General features: G+C 33.0%; 3 protein-coding genes across 5 annotated transcripts; all 3 read right to left on the bottom strand.

The window, feature by feature from the left end:
- Positions 1 to 418: 418 nt before the first annotated feature.
- Positions 419 to 2,386, bottom strand: LOC108478160 (cold-regulated 413 plasma membrane protein 1-like). Of its 3 annotated transcripts, none has more exons than XM_017780579.2 (4): positions 1,828 to 2,380; positions 986 to 1,093; positions 830 to 900; positions 419 to 743 (listed from the first exon to the last, which is right to left on the bottom strand). In XM_017780579.2, exons 1-4 carry the CDS (start codon positions 1,917 to 1,919, stop codon positions 517 to 519), a joined length of 498 nt encoding a protein of 165 aa, XP_017636068.1. In that variant the 5' UTR covers positions 1,920 to 2,380; the 3' UTR covers positions 419 to 516. The 3 variants fall into 3 exon arrangements, with proteins under 3 accessions (XP_017636068.1, XP_017636069.1, XP_052877893.1); XM_053021933.1 differs by having other exon boundaries at positions 682 to 743; positions 991 to 1,093; positions 1,828 to 2,386; XM_017780580.2 differs by lacking the exon at positions 986 to 1,093 and having other exon boundaries at positions 1,828 to 2,379.
- Positions 2,387 to 3,499: 1,113 nt separating this feature from the next.
- Positions 3,500 to 6,671, bottom strand: LOC108477405 (pentatricopeptide repeat-containing protein At2g01390). Its single transcript, XM_017779944.2, has 2 exons — positions 5,646 to 6,671; positions 3,500 to 4,895 (listed from the first exon to the last, which is right to left on the bottom strand). The coding sequence occupies exons 1-2, from the start codon at positions 6,373 to 6,375 to the stop codon at positions 3,889 to 3,891; spliced, it is 1,737 nt and encodes a 578-aa protein (XP_017635433.1). The 5' UTR covers positions 6,376 to 6,671; the 3' UTR covers positions 3,500 to 3,888.
- A 2,129-nt stretch (positions 6,672 to 8,800) lies between these two features.
- On the bottom strand, positions 8,801 to 10,722 carry LOC108479848 (geranylgeranyl pyrophosphate synthase, chloroplastic-like). The gene has a single exon (XM_017782669.2). The coding sequence runs from the start codon at positions 10,277 to 10,279 to the stop codon at positions 9,161 to 9,163; it is 1,119 nt and encodes a 372-aa protein (XP_017638158.1). The 5' UTR covers positions 10,280 to 10,722; the 3' UTR covers positions 8,801 to 9,160.
- Between the last annotated feature and the right edge of the window lie 9,227 nt (positions 10,723 to 19,949).

Below are 19,949 nucleotides of genomic sequence, written 5' to 3'. Positions count from 1 at the left end.
TGGTGGGATAAGAAAAACACGATATACGCGTAATAATAAGTATTCTCTTTATGTGGTTTACCAATTCCGAATCTCTCTCTTTCTTCCCCTTCCGTTGCAACTTGCAGACAAGCCAAAGTTGAAAACTTTATTGCTATGGATGCTAGTTGGTTGCCTGGTTGGTCAAATCCGACTGTCGGAACCGTCAGAAAAGTTCAAGTTTTCAAGTGTGTTCAATCATATCAAGTTTTGACCACTTGAGTTTAGATCATTTCAAATTTGGATCTATTTTTATGCCTATATCAAGGGCAAATGAAGCAGAGAGGTTTCGGGATGAAAAATAGATTCAAATATCGACAAGTTTTTAATTAATTTTATGGATATGGATGTTCCGAAAATATATGAAGTGAAGAAAAATCCAAGCAAGAAGACATTCTAATTTGTTGAAAAAGTTCATTCACATTGAGAAGCTATAAGAAAAGCCCAAGCAAAAGTAAAAATGAAAACAATGTTCTCCCACTGAACTTCTCAATACTTTTAAATGGCAAGATACAATATCGTAATGCATACTAAGCAAGCTATACCGAACCAATAACTAAAACAATAACAACTACATTCACAATTCTGTAATCCTCCGACTCCGCGGATTTCAAGTAGGGTAACTAAAATCGTGATTACAAGACACAGGATCCCAGGTACAATGTCATCTCGAAATCTATCGGCCAACCAATCTGGCGTAATGACAAACAGGATGAAACGCGAAACTGTTTACAGTCAACAAACAGAATATCATTATCCAAAGTGAGATGTAAAACAGTTGTGTGCATACGTTTAAAATCTTGTTTCGAACCTGGAAAGGTATCTGGAAAAAACAGGTGCAAAGCAACAGCAAGAAATGCAACCCAGCAACCAAATTGGCCTCTGCATCATTTTAGTAAATATAACACTATAAAACACTGAAACCGATACTAATCAACTCAGATCGATATTGTATATCGACTAGCACCTTACGATTTTGAAGAGTACAGTTGGGAAACTGGCGAAGAGATATAATACTAGAAGGTTAGTCAGCATGTGCGATCTCTGTCCTATTCGGTTCATGAGTAATAAAAATCTGTAGAGAAAGCAAATAATATACAAAAATAATCTGTTCATATATCACATACTACTACTTGCTTATCCAAGCATGTTCAAGGCATGCATGACAATAATTAAATAATGAAGTCAAGAGATCGAACAAACTCTTCTCTATTTTTTTAGTATTGTGTAGTTTGTTCAATCTATTTTTGATGAATTGTGTCTCTTGTATCTCTTTACTCTTTCTTTTCCAGCAGGCCTGGTTCTGATCCTAAACCATTTATATCGATGCATATGAGGAACCGCCATTTCTATCTTCGGACAAGTATGACGGTATGACAATCCTTGTTAGAATTTCAGCATCCCAAAAGCCTTCAAAACTTAATCCTTTATCTTATCCTTCTAAGAATTTTAAACCCCAAAGCATCCTCAAACTTTAATCCTAGAATACAGCAAAAGTAGCTGAATTATTGAAATCCTATGCAAGAAGAGTACCCCAGTTGGCATCAACAGATTGCCAGCATTTCTGGTTAAGGAGAATATCACTAGTTTTCATCTAAAATTAAAGGAAAAGAAACTAATATTTTACTTGATTATACAACCAAATCAACATCTTTGAACCATTGTAGAAACCCACCCCACCCCCCCCCCAAAAAAAAAGAACCCTAACTTTGCCAACCCCAAATTGACAAAAAAAGAAAGAGAAGATAATCAATGCAACAATATGGCGAAGAAAGCTAAATAAAGCAAGCAAGAAGTGTGTTAACTCACAAAGCAAAAATGGTGCCACCCCATTGAAAAGCGGATCGAGCCCCAGTAGATCCAAAATTAAAATCAGAAAAACTGTTCACTTTCATCTCCATATTCCGTTTTTTTTTTTTTTTTAAGTAATGTTTATCAAAACTCTAAAAGACTCTTCCAGTTAAAAGTCTAGTCTTGTCATTCAACAGAGCTTTGGAAATACGATGTTGACTTCTGTCGCCTGATTGGTTTCATGGTCGGGATATCCAGAACCCGAAGTGTTTGTCTACCCGCAATTTTTGCCACGTGGCAGATATGTAGCCCTTGCATGTTTGAGATAAGGATCTTGATATATGATTATTCCCTGTTCTTCGTAGGAGAAAAACGAAAAAATGGAAATGAAAATTCAGTTAAAAGCTTTGTAGGAGAAGAAGCTGAATCTCTATTCCAAACTCCAAAATTAAGGCCTACGGATAGCCCACAGCATCAAACAAAGGGAAAGGTACAAAGGAAATTAATGATACATTCATAAAACTCTAGCCATTAGCATTTCAGTCACTATCTTGCCCATGGTAAGACTATCTGTTAAACATGCAAAAGCAATAGCTTTTTCTGGTTTAATATACTATTTGATGCCTAAGTTTAAATTTAATATTCAATTTGGTACCTAAGTTTTATTTTTTAATTTGATACCTAAGTTTGGTTTCAATATTAAATTTGATAGCTAAGTTTTCTTTGTTCTAATTAAGAAACTATATTTTTCTTTACTAGAGCGCATATGAGAAATTTTATTGGGATGTTGTTTAATTTGAGTACTAAATTAAATATTAAAATTAAACTCAACTATTAAATTGAAGCCAAACTTAAATATCAAATAATATATTTTTTTATGTTAAAAGCTATGGAGTTAAAAACAATATTGAGAATAAAAATCCAGTGGGAAGATTTAGGGTCTACATCTATTAAATTAAAAGTATTATCCGAAGTCCAAAAAGAAAATGCTATTATTATCCAAGTAAATTTGTAAAACTAATCACATTTAGGAGTTCGAACTCAATTTTATGATAATTTTTTTATTATAAACATGAAAACCAATGTAATAAATATAACTTGAAACATTTAAGGGTAAAATATCCTTCAAGTTCTTATACTCCTTGAATATTTAAAATTTAGTTCTTTACAATTATTTCAATGAATTTAGTCTCTTTTTTTCAGATTTAAAATATAAATTCAATTGTTAAAACTATTAAAATTCTTATGTTAAATTCAATTTCATTATAACACAATTATTTTTGTTACATAACGCTAAATATATTATTTTAATTGCAAAATGTCATATTAATAAATTTAACAAAAAATTTAAACGTATTAAAATTCAACCTTAAATTTTGAATTTAAAAAAGTATAAATACTAATTTTAAAATGATAGTAGAAAAATTAAATTATAAATATATATATATATATGAAAAATATCAAGATGCATATTTAGGATATGCTTATCCAGTCAAAAAGTAGGGAAATAGACAGAGACCGAAAAATGAAAAGAAAATTAATTCTTAACATATTTGATAGCAGAGAAAAGTGGGAGAAAAACAAAATAAGAAATATAATCATTTTTATTTTTATGAACAAAAATAAATCATTCTAATTTGAAATAATAATAGAAAGAAAATGTTAAAAATGTAAGTGTACAAAATGATAATTGAAGTTTAACCATGTTTCAGCTATTGCAGTTAAAAAGATTTACAAGAAGATTAGTCAATGTTGTGTGATTCATCAAGAATCACAGACCATAGGAGCCTTTGTAAATTACTGGCACCTGGGATCACATTCAAAATGTAACACACATTTGTTCAACATGTCATCAACAAGTCCCTATCAGAATGATCAACAGCAAATAGATTGAATCTGTGGACTAATTCAACCACACTTTTTCCCTCTAGAATTTCAGTTATCTTCCATTGGAAACACTTCCATTAAAACGAGTCTGCAAATAAAATCAGGATTTTGAGTCACGAACACCTTAAAATAGTAGCGGTAACTTCGTCTTACGATTGATATTTAATCTCCAAATAGAATCTGACGAGTTCATCAAGATACCACATCTCTAGCAAATAGGAGGTCACAGATCTTTTCCTCCATAGGAATGGATTCGCGGAAATAAGCATCCTTCTGTAGGCTTTTCTTTTCCTTCCTGTATGTTTCTGCATTTGAGACTCTATCGAGTTTCTCAAGACCAGCTACTAGAACACAATATGTGCCTAAAGAAGGATAAATCCCTTTCTTTCGCATTGCTTTGTATATTTTAAGTCCTTTATCAGCAGTGCCAGCAGCAAAGTAGACACCAACCAAAGCAGTGTAGGTAGCAACACATTTCTGATCATCAGGCAGTGAATCAAAAATCTTTGCGGCACAAGTTGGCCTTCTAGCACAACCAAGCCTATAAATTAGTAGTGAAGCTAGATAAACTCCAAGAGAATGTCCGGTGCTAGTCATTTCCACAACTATCTCCACTATATCAGTAAACCTGTTTGATCGTATTAAACAGCCTATCAAAGCAAGATACGCTGTTCTCTCAAGTTTTATACCTGTTTTCACACTGTATTTGAAGGCCAATAAAGCACCACCCACCCTACAGTGACCACAATTTACATGTACGATGGCGGACATCAGCTCAGAGTCCAACTTTATATTCTTATCCATCAATTCAGTAAGTAAACTGTCAACAGCTTGAAGATTTAGCTTTTTCAAAAGAACCCACACTAGTCCTCTGTCTAAACTTGAAGGATCTTCAAAATCATTTCCTTTATACTCAACTACTCTTTCATTGTCAATGCATTCAACAGAGATATGAGGATGAACTTGCCTGAGGAGGGCATCTCTCTCGCCAGCAGCTTTCAAAGTTTCAAGAGCTAATAGAAATATGGGGTACCGGAGGACAAGATGATTTTCTTTCATGTACTGAAGGATTTGGATAATTGGCCATGTCTCCCCTGCTTTGCAACATTTCTCAACCAAAATATTGCATGCAGCTTTGTCAGGCTTAACTCGGGCTTCTTGCATTTTGCTGAAAATCTCAAGGGCTTCTTCGTACTTGCCTGGATCCACCACCAACATCATCCTTGTAAGCATTATACTCCAGGAAAGACAGCTAGATATAGCCAAAGCAAATTCATTCATCTCTTATTATGCCAAACCACAAAAAAAAAAAAAAAATTGTACAAGTACATTTCTTGATCAAAGAAAACTATTGACAAACTCAGATATAAGCCTTCACATTAATTGTACTATTGTGACCACTTAAAATATGATCTTAAAATAAACAAGATGAAGAGCCTATGAATGCGAGTCATCACACCGTTTGGGCATCTACCATAATGCTGAAGTTTTCAAGAGTTTTAGATAATCCGAGTTTTCAATAGATAGCATGCTCGGATATGAAGCATGAAATCAGATCCACAAAAAGATTCAAGAAAATTACAAGCATTCAAACTAGGCCTTGTTTGAACAAAAAGATCCAACCATGCTCTCTTGGGCTCTCCTCCCCTCCCTTGACATTGGTGTTTCTCATTACCTTAAAATCTCTCAAATGAACCAAAGAGAGTATCATAAACAAAACATTCATTCCTCATTAATTAAAACATACAAGGCCATGAAAGTGGTGTTACCTATGCATATGAACATCCTAACTTTATATTTGATGCACTATCAACGTGTAAATTACATATACAGTCATTAAATTACAACCAGCTACGTCATTATAGGCAACAGAGCAATTGTGCATCTCATTTAGACATATCAACAAACAGGAAGCCAGCAATACTGAAAATAGTCCTTCATCAACTTACCAGCCCCAAAGAGATACTCCATTAGCACTGTATAAGTGTGACAATTTGGAGAAATACCAGACTGAAGCATCTCCTTATAAACAGCAGTACCTTCCTTAACTCTTTGATTATCAAACAAAACTTTCATATAAGCTGTATATGAAACAACAGTGGGAAAACATCCTTTTCCTCTCATTTCCTCCCACGTTTCCACGGCCCCATCAACATCTTCACTCTTTGAAAGCCAATGCAAAATCGAAGTATAAGTAACAGCATCAATTTTTAAGCCTTTTTCTTGCATTTGCTGAAATAAATACTTCATTGATGAAACCCTCCCAGCTTCTCCAAAAATGTCAAGCATTGTTGTGTAAGTGAACTGGTCATGCTTAAAGCTTTTAACTTTACCAACCCAGTTGAAAAAAAGCCAAGCTTTTTCCATTGGTGGGTGGGTTTTGAGAACTTGGTTGACTGTAAAAGAGTCCCATCTGATGGGTAACTGTTTCAGTTGGGTTTCAGCCGATTCCCAAGTTGAGTACTTGAGGATTTTGTAAATGTTTGAGATCGTGTCTCTCATGTAAACTTTTGGCTCAACATCAAATGGTTTCATTGGATTTTTCAAGGCTTTGGTAAACTTATGTTTGGTGGGTGGTGTTCTGCGTTTGTTTTGATGAAGGGAATGTAAAAATTTGAGGGGACGATTCCAATTTCTGAAATTTGCAGCAAGTCCATGGAGATAATTTATTCTCAACATGTAGTGAGCTCACAGATGAGAAGTTTTTCATGGAAATGCTTCTGCTTTTTAATCCCAATGGCTGAGGAGCCGAGAAGAGTTGACAACCGGCTGGTAGACTGCTGATTTATTTAACCTGGAAAGGCTTGAGGGCTGAGGCCAATACAAAATGTCGAAAAGCTTGAGAAGATTTTCAATTTGGTACTTGAGTTGGTACCTCCCATACCAACCCGCATCACATGGCACAATAAAAACTTGTACTTATTTTTTGGGATAAAAAAATTTTAAATACCAAATTAAACTTAAATCTAAACTCATATATTTAACTAAGAAAAATACAAATATAAATATCAAATTAAAAAAATTAAATACTAAATTAAATATTGAAACAATCTTAAATACTAAATTAGAACAAAAAAATTAAATACTAAATTAAACATTAAAATCAAACTTAAGTATTGAATAATTATTTTAATCCGACAATATTATTGAAGCTTAATTAAATTTCAGACCACATATATTATTGAGCAGAAAAAATGCGTTTTTAAAAAAATATTAGTTCCTAAATTCGACTTTGATAATAAAATTTTAAAAATGTCAACCAATGAATTTAAAATTTCCAATCCAAATTCATTGTCAATAAGTTCTAAGCTTCAGAGTTTACATTTCTTTTTTCTTTTCTTGATAGAGAACTTTCAAGTTTCGAGCTTCTTCCTCTTCTTATTTTTGTTGGGTTTTCTGTTTTTTTTTTTTTTTTTTTTGCTCAAGCTATTAACAATTTCTCATTTCCTATTGTTATATCTATACTATCTTAAATTCTCATAGCATGTAAGCCCTTGAATTAAGCATCTTCATGACAAAATTCATTGAACATACAAATTTCATTATCCTTAAGCTGCATATGCCAAAGATATTAAGGGAGGAAAAAAGAAGTAAAAACAGAAAATTTCAATCATAACATCATGTTACAACTTACAACCGCTATTAAATTTCCGTGGGGAAAACCAGAGAAATCTTGCTAGTTATAGTAATAATAGTTTGCCAGGAGGAATCAAAATAGAATTGCCTAATGCTCCCTTTCATACTCTGATCTCCATCCCATTGATCAACGATGCCACGTTTTTAACAATATCCTTCCAAGATTTATTCTTGAAAGACTCAACTGCTAACATCTCAACTAAGAGCAAGAACCACACCGATCATCATGTTATTTATGTGGTGATCTGGATTCGTACATCTCTCCCAATTGCTGCACATTCTGAAATTTGGACAGCACTCAACATATTGTCCATTTTGGACACTCACAAGTCTCGGGGCTTTGTCATCCAAAAGGGAGCTTCTCTCAGATCGAAACAAACACCACCAGATTAAGAGAATCCTTGTGAAAGCAAAAGAACTCTTTTAAAGGAGAAATCATTTTTGGATGACAAAGCCTCAAGGGGATGTTAGAGTACGCGGGAATGATGACCAAACGTGCAATGATGTGGGGGAGACATCTGATGGTCATTAAAATTTGTAAGTCAGCTGACCCTGGAGGGCAAGTAGATCCGATATTTGAATTGCACAGGCAAGAAGCATTGGTGAAAATTGAGTCAAAGAACCAACTGCTAGGACTCTTGGGATGGATAAATGCACATGCATTACTACTTTAATAGCAGCAGACAAATCCCAGAAATCAAATACCTGCAGAAAATGAAATCCTTATACCCAAAAGTTGCAGATTACAATTACAACTAGCTAGAATCTGCCATACTATGTTGCTCTGTCCCTTTATTTTTCTTGAAAATGTCCTAGTCCGATACCCAACATATAAGTATGGGATATGATCTTCCAAGAACCCTTAAAATTTAACAGAAACGAACCTTAAAACATTGAACTACCTGTTTACGACACATGCACTCTAATCCAAGTAACATAGCTGCCCAGGATCAGAGCACTTTTGGCCCTCAAATTAAGCAATACAGCATCAAGTAACCAAGCAAAACTACCATACTGAACATAAATACCATATTAGCATTAAGTTTCAACTTTACTGCAGCTTGATTCTGCAGCTTCCAACCACTTGGCTTCAGTTAATTCACAAACATCTCGTTTTACATTGCTTACCTCGAGATTCCACTTTAACCGACACGGATCATGTTCTAGCTTATATATGCATACAAGCCAGAAAATACCATTACCAGGTAATAAACATTTCAAATATATATCCAATAAGTAATTTGAATATAACATTAGAGCAGTACAAGCTTTGTCCTGAAAATTTTCATTTCATTGAACTGCATCGATCGAGATGCATTTGTTAACTTGATAGTATCCTACAAATAAATGGGGAAGGATCTGCAGAGGCAGTGTTACAGCAGGCAATTTGTCACAAAATATGCCTAATCTGTCCCTTGATAAACTAAAATCTGCAGTACCATACATAAGCCGTGGACAGTAATGAAAATTTTCCAAATTCAAACACTCAATTCCATACAACTATTCTTTATAGAGATCACCATACATGTAAGAACTCATAAGACCAACAATTGAGGAAGAACTAACAATTAAATCCCAATTTAATGGGAATTTTATATAATATAAATTACAGCAACAAAGAGAAAACGAAATTCTATCATTATCATCCTTGTAGAAGAATACATCCAACATTAGAACTATTTCTCCTGCTTCTTTCACAAAGCCTTTTGTATCAAACATAACAAGAAGCATCAAATCAAGGCCTTTTCGTCTAAACAAATGTTTTAGACAATTCAACCTCATCTAAACCAACAAGAATAAGAATTATACAACAACAAAAACAAAAGAGTTAGTTTTGCCTGTAAGCTATGTAATTAGCCAAAGCAATCAAAGGGGCAGCTTTCTCAGAATCAAATCCTTGGAGCAACTCTAATGAATCACTTCTCAATTTCTCTGCAAACTCCTTTGACTTCTCTATCCCAATCAACTTTGGATAAGTGACTTTATCAGCCAACAAATCTTTTCCTGCAGTCTTCCCTAATTCCTTAGATGATTTTGTCACATCAAGAATGTCATCCACAACCTGAAACAAAAGCCCAATATACCTTGCAAATTTCCTCAACCTTTCCACATCTTCATCACATCCACCTCCAAGAATTGCCCCCAAAACTACAGCAGCTTCAAGCAAAGCAGCAGTTTTATGAACATGAATGAATTCTAAATGATCCAACCCCACATCTGTTAGTCCCTCACTATTTATATCCACAACTTGACCAGCCACCAACCCTTCAGCCCCAATAGATTTAGCTAATTCTCCAATTGCCCTTACAATCCTACCAGGCGTAACACCAACTGTAGAAACAGCTACATGTTCAAAAGCAAAAGCTAAAAGAGCATCCCCAGCTAAGACAGCGATATCCTCACCAAAAACTTTGTGATTAGTTGGTTTCCCTCTCCGAAGATCATCGTTGTCCATGCAAGGAAGATCATCGTGGATTAAAGACATAGTATGAATCATTTCAACAGCACAAGCTGCTGGCATAGCCATGGATTCTTGGCCACCAACAAGCTCACAAGCAGCTAAACAAAGCACCGGTCGGACCCTTTTGCCACCTGCCAAAAGAGAGTAACGCATTGCTTCATGGATTTTAACAGGTTCACGGAGTGAAACAGCAGAGTCCAGGGCTTGGTTAATCATAGTGGCCTTTTGAACCATGTAAGTTTTGAAATCAAAGCTTGGGTTTTGAGGCTGCTGTTGTTCTTCTTCTTCCTTGACCGCGTCTCCTTTGGTAATGACCGAGCAAATTGAAGGAATAGATGCAAAGCCGCGGATTTTGGAGGTTGAAGATGACAGATTCATGAGGGGGTTGAATGGAAGGGATCTGGGCAAAAGAGAATATTTGGATCTAGAAGCTTGGTTGAAAATGGAGTAAGATTGAACCCAAGAACACAGATTCACCGAAGCCATATTTTTCTTTTCCTCTCTTGGGTATTTAAAAGATGGGATCTTTGTTTGATGTAGAAGCAAAAACAAGCTAATTACAATGAAAGCTAAAAAAACCAAAATCTTTGCAATGCAAATTCCACTATGAAAACACAAAAACCGATCATGAAGTCAAGCAATGGGTATGGGGAGTTGGGACATTGGAAAATAGCATAAAATGAATAAAAAAAAGAAGTAAAAAGTGGCACAGATCTGGGAAATGAAGGATATGTGGGGGGAAGTGGGAGGAAGTGGATGAGCAGTATACGTGAATGGAAACGGATGAGTATTGAGCATTATATGGTAATATGGAAATGGAGGTGGAAAGAGAAGCCGACAAATATAGGATATGGAGATTAGGTTTTAAAGCTTCGTGTAACGTTGGCTTCTTGACAATCCCAGCCGTACATAAATGGGAGTTCTTTTATCCCTTGCAACTCCGTGAATTCTTATTGTTTCTTAACAGATTCTTTTTAAAAAAAATTATAATATTGCATATTTTTAAAGAGTAAATTAGATAAAAGGTAATTTTAAAATAGCAGAGTAAGTAGTTTTTCTCCTATTTAAAGAAATAAGTTGATTTTAAATATGAAATTATATAATAAAATTATATTTTTATATTCATCATTATGTTATACATTAATTAAAAATAAAAAAGTTAAAAACAACCTAAAATGAAAAATATAAATATAAATAAAAGAAAAATCACAAACATTTAATCATCTGAATAAATGAGTTGATGTATCGAGTTATTAAAAATATATATTTTATAAAACACGTTTTCAAAGACATAAATAGAAAATATTTTTAATTTTCTTTTAAAATCAACTTATTTTCTTATATATTAAAAAAATGACATACTTTACTAAAAGAAATTTGCTTTTCTTTTCTTAATTTACCCTATTTTTAAATTCTCGCTTAAATTAATTTTATTGTTGTGGTCCTTTATCTAAATTTATAAAATTTTAATGCTTTAAGGATAAATGATAAATCTACTGAAAGCTCAATATTAATAGTCTCTTTAGCATCGGAACATTTTTTTAATGCATTGTAAATTTTAATTTAATGTTTTAGATTAAATTTTTTTATTTTAAGACTAAAATCATGTTCTCACAACAACACATTCGATTCCCAATAATTTAAAATTTGACTTTTCGATAGAACAAATACATAAATTAAAATTTTTATTATGTTTAATATTTTTTATATTTTAATTTCTCACTACCTTTTCTAGTGACAAATATCAAAACCAGTTTATCTTGGGATTGACACTAATTGGAACGCCTACACTACTTTAAACCACTGATTGAGCTTCCTTGAACTCGTTGGAATCTGGGTGGAAAATTAGCACCCGTTCTTCCTCGTTGGAGCAGTATCAACAAAGTTACATGGCTTGTCTTATGAACATCAAAGAGAGAATATTTGTTCAGAAATATGTATATACAGCTCCCACTCACTGAAAAATGAGAAGATATTCAAAAGTTTTTAATTTTTGGTAGCAGAGAAACCCATTACTATGAATTTGATACCTATTAACAAAATGGAGAAATGACTAAAAAATATGCTATTTAAATTTTAGTGTGAGTGTCAAATATAAATATACATAATATGAAAATATTTTATTTTTTTAAAAAGTTTCTATGAAATGAATAACAGCCAACAAATGACAAAGGTCAACTTAAATGAATTATGGATTGTTGAGGTCCCAAGCAAAATTAAAGTCCTCTGTTAAGAGGGCAGTCAAATCTATGTTAAATGAGGATAATGGACAGTGGATTGTGTTTCAAGTGATATGAAATCACGAAAACAATGGTCCACGGGCGCAAGAATAACCAATTCGGGGTTTCGAATGAGATAACATCAACTTATATTGGACGATCAAACGTGAAGCAACATCACTTCCAACAATCTGAAAAGAGTGGAAATGGCGACTTGCACGAGGAAGCTCCAAATCCTCAGCATAGAGGAGTAATATAGGAGCAAACTGGAAAATGAACACTTCTATTTAAGGAATTTAATGTTGGGAAATGTATTCATATTATAATATGTAATTATTTTTTATATATTCTAATGATAATTAAATAAATTTCACATTTCATGTTATATCTTTTATATTTTTATCTTTCATACTTAGCATGCATAGTAAAATTGTGACAAGTAAATATTAGTTTATTGATTGTCTAAGTTCAAACTGATAATAAGTGACATTGTAAGAATGTTTATATTGCAAGAAAGACAATTTACTTTAATAAATAATCTAAATGAGTCCGTAATTTCGTAAACTAATCAAAGTTAGCATTTATTTCAAATGTTAAGAAAGATTATTTGTCGCTAACTATTTAATTCAAATGTTAAAGAAAGGTTATTTGTCGCTAACTATGAGTGTATAACTCTTAAGATAGTTGGTATGTTAGGTACATAACTTGTGTATGGTATCACTTTATTAACAACAATGAAATTCATAACTTAATTAAATAGTTAATGATATCTTCTCATTGACGTTGCGTGGATTGATAAATATGGAACATGGTTATGGGTTGCTAGTTTTCGAACGAGTAATTTATCAAAATCATTTGTTGACAGTAATTATATTAATCATTAAAAAGACAAATTGTGACAAGGAGATAAAATAGGATTGTATTGAGTGAACAGATTTAACTCAAATGAATCAATGATATCATATGAGGATAACACACACATAATCAAGTAATTGGATAAAACATTTGGATGAATTGCTCTCATAAAAAACATACAATAAGGAGTTTTCAATTATGGTACTTCTTGTGGACTAACTCTAAAATTAAGTAATTGTAAATTATCGGAACGGTGCTTCCAGAAATAACTGTAATTACTAGAGTCTAATTGTATATGTCTGATTAGTCCCTCTGCTAGTTCAATAAAAGCTCGATCGAGCTGGATTTGAATTAGATATAAATTCTACGACTTTGAAAATAATTTAATTGAGTTGATTTATTCAATTTGGAATTAAATTAGGCGGTCGTAAGAATTGTTCAAACTCCAGAATTTGATTAAAGAATTTTCTTAAAAAAATAATTTGAAAATTCTGTCATTTTTGGGAAAATTAATTTTATTAAAGTAAAATTAAGTTAATTAAAACTAATATGATATTTTTAGAAATTAATTTTCAAGTCAGAAAATTGGCCTAATAGGTAATTGAACTTGGAAAATGGACCTAAGATAGTAAATTGGGCTCAAGAGCCCAAAAATCGAGAACAAGACCCAAAAACTAGTCGAACCAGGCATGGTATGTGAAATTGGTCAGACGAACCAACTGGTGACTGGACCGGACCGAACCAGCAAAAATCGTACCAGCTCAAGATGCCAACGGCTGCAACGGCAACATTCTAATGGTCGAAAAATAGTCGTGACGGTGAGTCTTCGACGGTTGACCAATGGAAGAATTACACTTATATTAAGACTCTATTAGAAAATTTGATTTCAGATTAATTATTCCAAAAAAATATTATTTTAATAGATTTAATATTAAATTAAATTTAATATTTACGTTAATTGTAACACCCCTTACCCGTATTCATCGCCGGAATAGGGTAGGAGGCATTACCGAAGTTTCCCGAATTAATTTTCCGTTAATACGAGTTAAATATTATTTATTTACTAAAACATGTCATGGTGTCTTTTAGATGGGCCTCCAAAGCCCAAAACATACTTCGAGACCAGACTAGAATTATATCGAAACCATAGGGGATTTTTCGCAAAATCCCAAAGTTTTTTTTTTTTCTCTCAATATAACCCCTTTATAAATATTTAACCTTCCCTGCAATTTTTAAAACCGAGACCAATCCAACCAACCAATTCATTTCAATCAATTTAATACAAAATTATACTTCTATTATAATTATACTATTTAACATACTCATCATTCTTTACTTTAATGTATAGTCATTAAACAAGTCTTAATATTTATATAATCACCAAGCCTTATACATGCCATATAAATCAAAAGGAAATTTACAAAAGCTACGGAGATAATCGGATAGTGTGATCCTCTGTGTTGATCCGATCCTCCGTATACTTTCACGTCAATCTACAAGAGACATTGAATACACTCAAGTAAGCTTATAAAAGCTTAGTAAGTTCATAGGGATAAAACATAAATCTTACTAAATATTTATACACTTATACTATATACACAATTATTAAGTTCACCTGTCAATCACAGTCATTGGTGAGTTCCCTGTATAAACTCACTACCACTTACCCATTTCCATTAATTCTTTTGGGCCCATTTGTCATATATCATTCTTTAACCAAATTAGGGAATGGTAACAGAAAATTGAGTACTTCACTTTCACTTTGCCATAGTATAACTATGGTCTTGCATATGATCACTTATCACTTTTTAAAATCATAGTCCCTTGCGGTCTTACATCGATCACATTTATCACTTGTCATCGATCGATAAGTGTAGCTAAAGCTACCACTTATCACTTATCACTTGTCATCGATCGATAAGAGTAGCTAAGCTACCACTTATCATTTGTCACTTATCATCGATCGATAAGTGTAGTGAGACTACCACTTATCACTTGTCATCGATCGAAGTACTCAAATTCGACATTCCACTCAATTTGATCATTTATTCGATTTTCAGGTTGTTATTTTATTTTCTATTCATCAATAAATATATTTCATCATACATTATATAATTCATAAAATTAACATATAATCATTAAACTTCAACCATATGAACTTACAGGTCGATTTGTAAAATTTGTGAAAATTCGGGGACTAATCAGCTACTTTTTCTTTTCCTCGACTTGCTTGGGTTCTCGATCTATCATTGTAAAATCATTCATTTATCAGTATTGACTTCATCTTCAACCCGCTTATAAGCAATATTATCTATAATTTAATTGTTTACTTATGTATATTCCAATGTTGTCCATCGGTGTCATAGTCACTAGATTATTTTTATCTTTAGCTACAGAACTCCAAATTAGGATCCGCTAATTTTATCTGAAACTAGACTCATATATCTTCTTATCATAAAATTTTTAGAATTTTTGGTTTAGCCAATAAGTACAGTTTATTCTTTAAAGTCACCCCTGTTCTGCTGTCTGACAATTCTGACCCTTCTTCACTAAAAATTAATTATCTCTTCGTACAGAATTCGGATGATGTCCATGTTTGTTTCTATTGAAAATAGACTCATTAAGGATTTTAAAAATACAAATTTAAGCCCCTAATTATTTTTCTCCAATTTTTTATGATTTTTCAAATTCAGAACAGGGGATCCCGAAATCATTCTGACATTGTCTCACAAAATCTATTATATCTCATGATCTACAATTCCGTTGCTTACACCGTTTCTTCTATGAGAAACTAGACTCAATAAGCTTTAATTTCATATTTTTTTCATCTTCTAATTCGATTTCTACAATTTATGGTGATTTTTCAAAGTTAGACTATTGCTACTGTCCAAAACTGTTTTAGTGCAAATGTTGATTTCGATTTTTGCCCCAAATTTCACAGTTCATACAACTCAGTCCTTGCTCAATTAATCCCTCAATGAAGCTAATTATTCCCAATTAATGCTTTACCTTAACATTATAAGTTATTTCACAATTATTTAAATTCAGAATTTCCACATAAAACCCTAACTTCAAACTTTTTCACCTTTAGATCCCAAACATTCACTTTCTATTCAATTCTTTCAATAAAATCAGCATATAAACAATTTAAAACTCTAATTTCATGCTAAATCATCATATAATTCCAGCACATATTCATATCAGCTTTCAATTTCTTTCATAGAATCAAAAACTAATGAATTAAACAAGTGGACCTAGTTGTAAAAGTCATAAAAACACAAAAATTTCAAGAAATAATCAAGAATTGAACTTACTTGCAGTAAAAATATGAAAAACCAGCTTAAGAAAACCCTTCTATGGTGTTTTTTCTGATGAGAATGCAGAAAAATAATGATTCTAGATAATTCCACTTTAGTCCTAGTTTATTAAGTAAATTTTTGCAATATTCCAATTTTGCCCTTAATTCATCAATTTTCCTGCTGATTTCATGCACCTTGCCGTCCAGCCCAAATAGACCTGGGGTCTATTTCCCTTTTAAACCCTCTTTCTTTTATCATTTAAGCTATTTAATCATTTTCCATAATTTTACATTTGTTACAATTTAATCCTTTTTATTCAATTAACTATCGAAACTTTAAAATTTCTTGACGAAACTTTAATACTAACTTATTAACACTCCATAAATATTTATAAAAATATTTATGGCTCATTTTAAAAATTTTCAAACTCTCGATATCTCGTTTCCGATTCTAATTTAATTTTTTTATTTCTGGTACACTATTCGCTATTTCAAAAATTTTCCTAACTTCACACTTAACTTATATTCACTAAATTATTAATATTTTCTACTCATTTGTCGGATTTAGTGATCTCGAATCACTATTCCAACACCACTGGAAATTCAGGCTATTACAATTCTCCCCCTCTTAAGAAATTTCGTCCTCGAAATTTGTTACCTGAAAATAGGTTCGGATATTGTGATCTCATTGATTCCTCTGTTTCCCAGGTTGCCTCCTCCACACCATGTCGATGCCACAACACTTTTACTAACGGTACCTATTTGTTCCTTAACTCTTTAATTTCCCAAGCTAGAATTTTCACCGGTTCTTCTGAATAAGTCATGTTGGGTTGGACCTCTATTTCCGTATGAGGAATTATATGTGATGGATCTGATCTGTACCGTCTCAACATAGACACATGAAACACGTTATGAATCTTTTCAAGTTCCGGGGGCAAAGCTAATCTATAAGCTACCGGACCGATTCTTTCAATGATTTCATACGGCCCAATAAATCGTGGGCTGAGTTTTCCCTTTCTACCGAACCGCAAAACTTTCATCCACGGTGACACTTTCAAGAATACACGATCACCCACATTAAACTCTATATCTCTTCTCTTTAAATCTGCATATAATTTTTGTCGATCGGAGGCAGCTTTTAAACAATCTCGAATAATACTGAACTTTTCTTGGTTTCCGAATCAAGTCCACTCCCATTAGTTTCGTTCACTTAATTCGACCAATATAATGGAGTTCTACACTTTCTTCCATACTGAGCTTCAAATGGTGCCATTTTAATACTAGTTTGATAACTATTATTATAAGCAAATTCGACTAAAGGTAAATACCTTTCCCAGCTGCCGCCAAACTCAAGTACACAACACCTTAACATATCTTCTAAAATCCGAATCACTCGCTCGACGGCATGCATGCGAGGATGAAAAGTCATTGAAATTTAATTTAGTGCCCAAAGGCTCCTGTAATTTATTCCAAAATCTCGAAGTAAATCTCGGATCCCGATCCGAAATAATAGATACTAGAACTCCATGTAATCTCACAATCTCAGAAATATACAATTCCGCTAACTTCTCCAATGAAAAATTTGATCTGACTGGAATAAAATGTGCCGACTTTGTCAATCTATCAACGATAACCCAGATTGAATCTTTCTTTTTCGGAGTTACAGGCAATCCTGATACAAAATCCATCGTAATGTGTTCCCACTTCCATTCAGGAATCATAATAGGTTGTAATAAACCCGTTGGTACTTGATGCTCTGCTTTCACTTGCTGACAGATTAGACATTTTGCAACAAATTCACAAATCTCTCGTTTCATACCAGGCCACCAGTACATTCTTTTTAAATCGCAATACATTTTTGTACTACCCGGATGAATAGAATACTTACTATTATGAGCTTCAGCAAGAATATCATTTTTCAATTCTGAATTATTCGGAACACAAATTCTATTACGATAACGCAACATACCACCATCATCAACGCTATATTCTGAACTCAAATTATCCTGAACCGTTTGTCATTTCAGCACTAGTTTTGGATCATCACTCTGTAATTCACGGATCCGTTGAAGGAATATAGATTTTGCTTTCAATTCTGCTAATACTGAACCATCTTCATTAACAGACAAATGAACATTCATTGCTCGAAGTGCAAACAATGATGATTTTCGGCTAAGTGCATCAGTTACCACATTAGCTTTCCCTGAGTGATAATCAATAACAAGATCATAATCTTTCAATAGTTCGAGCCACCGTTTCTGTCTCAAGTTTAGCTCTTTCTGTGTCATCAAATATTTCAGACTTTTGTGATCGGTATACACATAACATTTTTCCCCATAAAAATAATGTCTCCAGATTTTTAAAGCAAACACAATCGCGGCCAACTCCAAATCATGGGTAGGGTAATTTTTCTCGTGTGGTTTTAATTGCCAAGAAGCATATACCACTACTTTCTCTGACTGCATTAAAACACAACCCAAACCATTTAAAGACGCATCACTATACACAACATATGGTATACCTGATTCTGGTTGAGTTAACACGGGAGCTTCTGTCAACATTTTCTTCAACTGGTCAAAACTTTGTTGGCACTTTTCAGACCATACAAATTCAACATTCTTCTGAAGTAGTCGAGTCATCAGCAAGGCAATCATTGAAAAATTTTTAACAAATCGGCGGTAGTATCCCGCTAATCCCAAGAAACTCCGCACTTCTGTTACGTTCTTTGGTGTTTTCCAATTCACTACTGCTGACACTTTACTTGGATCTACTCGAATTCCTTCAGCTGAAACAATATGACCCAGAAATCCAACCTCCTGTAGCCAAAATTCACACTTGCTGAACTTTGCATACAACTGCTTCTCTCTCAAGGTCTGCAACCCATTAATTCTTTTGGGCCCATTTGTCATATATCATTTTTTAACCAAATTAAGGAATGGTAACGGAAAATTGAGTTTATATAGGGAACTCACCAATGACTGTGATTGACAGGTGAACTTAATAATTGTGTATATAGTATAAGTGTATAAATATTTAGTAAGATTTATGTTTTATCCCTATGAACTTTGTAACACCCCTAACCCGTATCCGCTGCCAGAACAGGGTTTCGGAGCATTACTACCATTTACAGATCACTAAAAAAAATTTAAATACTTACCGATTCAATGCATCATATAAATAAATATATTACCATTCAATCAACAGTTTGACAGTTGTATAAGCATCAAACAACAACATTGTTAGTATACTTGCACATATCTCATATAAATTCAACACGATATATCTATTTTCTCGACATATCGTACTTGAGTTTAATAATAGTCTCAATTACATAATTTCCTTGTATCAACATATCAAAGATAACCATATATGTACATGTCATGAAACATATCATGCTCTTACCGCTTTCTTCATAAGCATATATCATTCATTTCATTATATCAATATTTCATGCTCCATCATTTCCATATATTTTATGTATATTTATTCCTAATAGCTTATATCAAACTTAACATAAATTATATTTTATGTACTTGTACTTATTTCGTTTATCTATCTTCATAATTATTTCATATAACCATTCGTCATCGATACATATTACACGAATATCAATTGTTCAATGAGATGCTAGGCGTCTCCCATCCACGGTCTTATTTATATTTGACATGATGCCATAGTGTCTTTCAACTATGGTCTTACTCATTTTCATCATGTTGCCATGGTATCTTTCAACCATGGTCTTGTTCATTTCATATCACGTTGCCATGGTATCTTTCAACCATGG

Source organism: Gossypium arboreum, chromosome 11, assembly GCF_025698485.1.
Source record: "Gossypium arboreum isolate Shixiya-1 chromosome 11, ASM2569848v2, whole genome shotgun sequence".
Taxonomy (NCBI): Eukaryota; Viridiplantae; Streptophyta; class Magnoliopsida; order Malvales; family Malvaceae; genus Gossypium; species Gossypium arboreum.
The sequence above is the reverse complement of the archived record's forward strand: the minus strand, read 5'-3'. Positions and strand labels throughout refer to the sequence as shown.